The 2,023-nt window shown below is 36.8% G+C and overlaps 1 protein-coding gene across 1 annotated transcript; it reads right to left on the bottom strand.

Annotated features, from left to right (window-relative positions):
• Nucleotides 1-265: 265 nt before the first annotated feature.
• Nucleotides 266-1,262, bottom strand: LOC149257713 (ethylene-responsive transcription factor ERF106-like). Its single transcript, XM_089370116.1, has one exon. The coding sequence runs from the start codon at nt 1,164-1,166 to the stop codon at nt 495-497; it is 672 nt and encodes a 223-aa protein (XP_089226242.1). The 5' UTR covers nt 1,167-1,262; the 3' UTR covers nt 266-494.
• Between the last annotated feature and the right edge of the window lie 761 nt (nt 1,263-2,023).

Below are 2,023 nucleotides of genomic sequence, written 5' to 3'. Positions count from 1 at the left end.
ATGTGAGAGGAGAAGGAAATTCGTTTCTTTTTCCATTCCAAATGGTTTTCTTTAGATCCATTCGCGATATAAATTCCAACTTCAGTTAGACACAATATGTGCAATTTTCAATATTCTCCAGTTAATTGGAAATCAAAATTCAAACATTTATTTTATTCATGCCCTTTGCAACAAGTAAAATCATAATCCAGACATAGCTCCCAATCTCCTTCCTTCAGTTTTACATACATCAGGGAGATTAAGGATGCCGCAAGGGGCTTCAAAATTCAAACATTTATTTTATTCATGCCCTTTGCAACAAGTAAAATCATAATCCAGACATAGCTCCCAATCTCCTTCCTTCAGTTTTACATACATCAGGGAGATTAAGGATGCCGCAAGGGGCTTCAACTAAAATTGCTGGATTTTTACCCTCTTAGGTATTTATCCTATTTCCACTTATCTCGAGCAAAGAATCCCATATCCAGCTCCTCCCTTCAACTCCGATCCGACGTTCATCCCGCCCCGCCGCCACTGTTTCCTCTCTTGCACTCGTGTGCCATGTTACCTACCGCCGATCCTTTCTCTGAATTGCAAGCGAAGGAGAGGGGGAAGTTTAGAAGAGCCCGAGCTCCACGGAGTCTGTAGGCAGCGCGGTCATACGCGTGAGCAGCCTCTTCCGCGGTGTTGAAAGTTCCAAGCCAAACCCGAGCACTCTTCGCGGTGGGATCTCTGATTTCTGCTGTGAATTTTCCCCACGGCCGCCGCCTCACTCCTCTGTAATTCCTGGCACTTATCTCTCTCCACTTTCCATTCTCCCGCTCCAGTGGTTGTTTCTTTACCTGAAACGCCTCTGCTCCTTTCATAACTGAGCATCCTGAAAAAGAAGAAGAATGGTTCTGTTGTGTAAATTCATTCTCATTCTCTTTTAATGTTGTTCTGCTGACGAAATTTTGGCGTGAGGCCCTGGTCGCTGTGGCATTTGCTTGGATATCATCGTCATGATCATCAATATTAATATAATCGCCACTCTCAATGGCGGTAGGGGTGGAGAACAACGGCGAAGTTCCCTCAATATCAATATCTATATCTATATTGTTTTCCACTTCCAGCAAATGGTGGCGAATCAACTCCAACATATCCATGTTCATACTCATGCCGGTGCTCACTCCTCCTGCAACGACCATCAAGGTCTCTGGCGAATCGCAATAATACTTTCATACAGATAAATTGATTTCTATATACTCGCAGGCAGGATTATGAACAAAACATTTTCATTTTTGAATTGTCGCAGCCAGCAGTATTGACTATTGAATACATTGCCTGCTGCCAATGCGCAGTTTCGTGAGCACGTTGCATTCTACCAATCCACAGCTGATTTTGTCATATTCTCATTGATAGATTCTTTGCAATATTCCTTATCCTTATCCCTTAATGTTAATGGCGGATTCTTGGAATTTTTGGGAATAAGAGGTGAAATAATTCACATTTTTATGGCTAATTTAAATTCTAGAGATTTAATGGACATAAGTCTTTAAATTCTAGAGATTTAATGGACATAAGTCTTCACGTCTATTTTTATATATTTTATTAATATAAAATTTTGAAATCGGATAAACATAATTATTTGATGTGATGTCTTCTAAAGAGTCTCTTCAAATAATATGGATCACAATTAGATTAACATTTTGATTTTACTATTATAAAAACAATTTTGGATATATTTATTCTTTTGAGTTTACTATTATCAAAACAATTTTGGATATTTAAATTAGATTAATAATTTGATTTTGATAATATGAAAGAAGTTTTGTATATATTTATTTTTTAATTCTGTTATTATTAAAGCAATTATTTATATATATATTATTTTTATGGCAGATTTTGGCCTAAATGCAACCTGATTTCAATATATTTCTTCGATTCTAAAATATTTTCTATTCTACAATTAGATAAGTTTAACAAATATTCCAAAATCTGCCATGAATTTACAGTCCGATACCACAACTTGTATTCTCACATTTTCATTTAAAATATAAGGCAC

The sequence above is a fragment of the Pinus tabuliformis genome, chromosome 6 (assembly GCF_031772625.1).
Source record: "Pinus tabuliformis cultivar Carrire ecotype Pingquan chromosome 6, CPIR1, whole genome shotgun sequence".
In the NCBI taxonomy this organism is placed as follows: Eukaryota; Viridiplantae; Streptophyta; class Pinopsida; order Pinales; family Pinaceae; genus Pinus; species Pinus tabuliformis.
This window is presented reverse-complemented; position numbering and strand designations above follow the sequence as displayed.

Excerpts from the sequence above, each read along its gene's own strand:
- LOC149257713 (XM_089370116.1), bottom strand. The coding sequence starts at position 1,166 with ATGGTCGTTGCAGGAGGAGTGAGCACCGGCATGAGTATGAACATGGAT.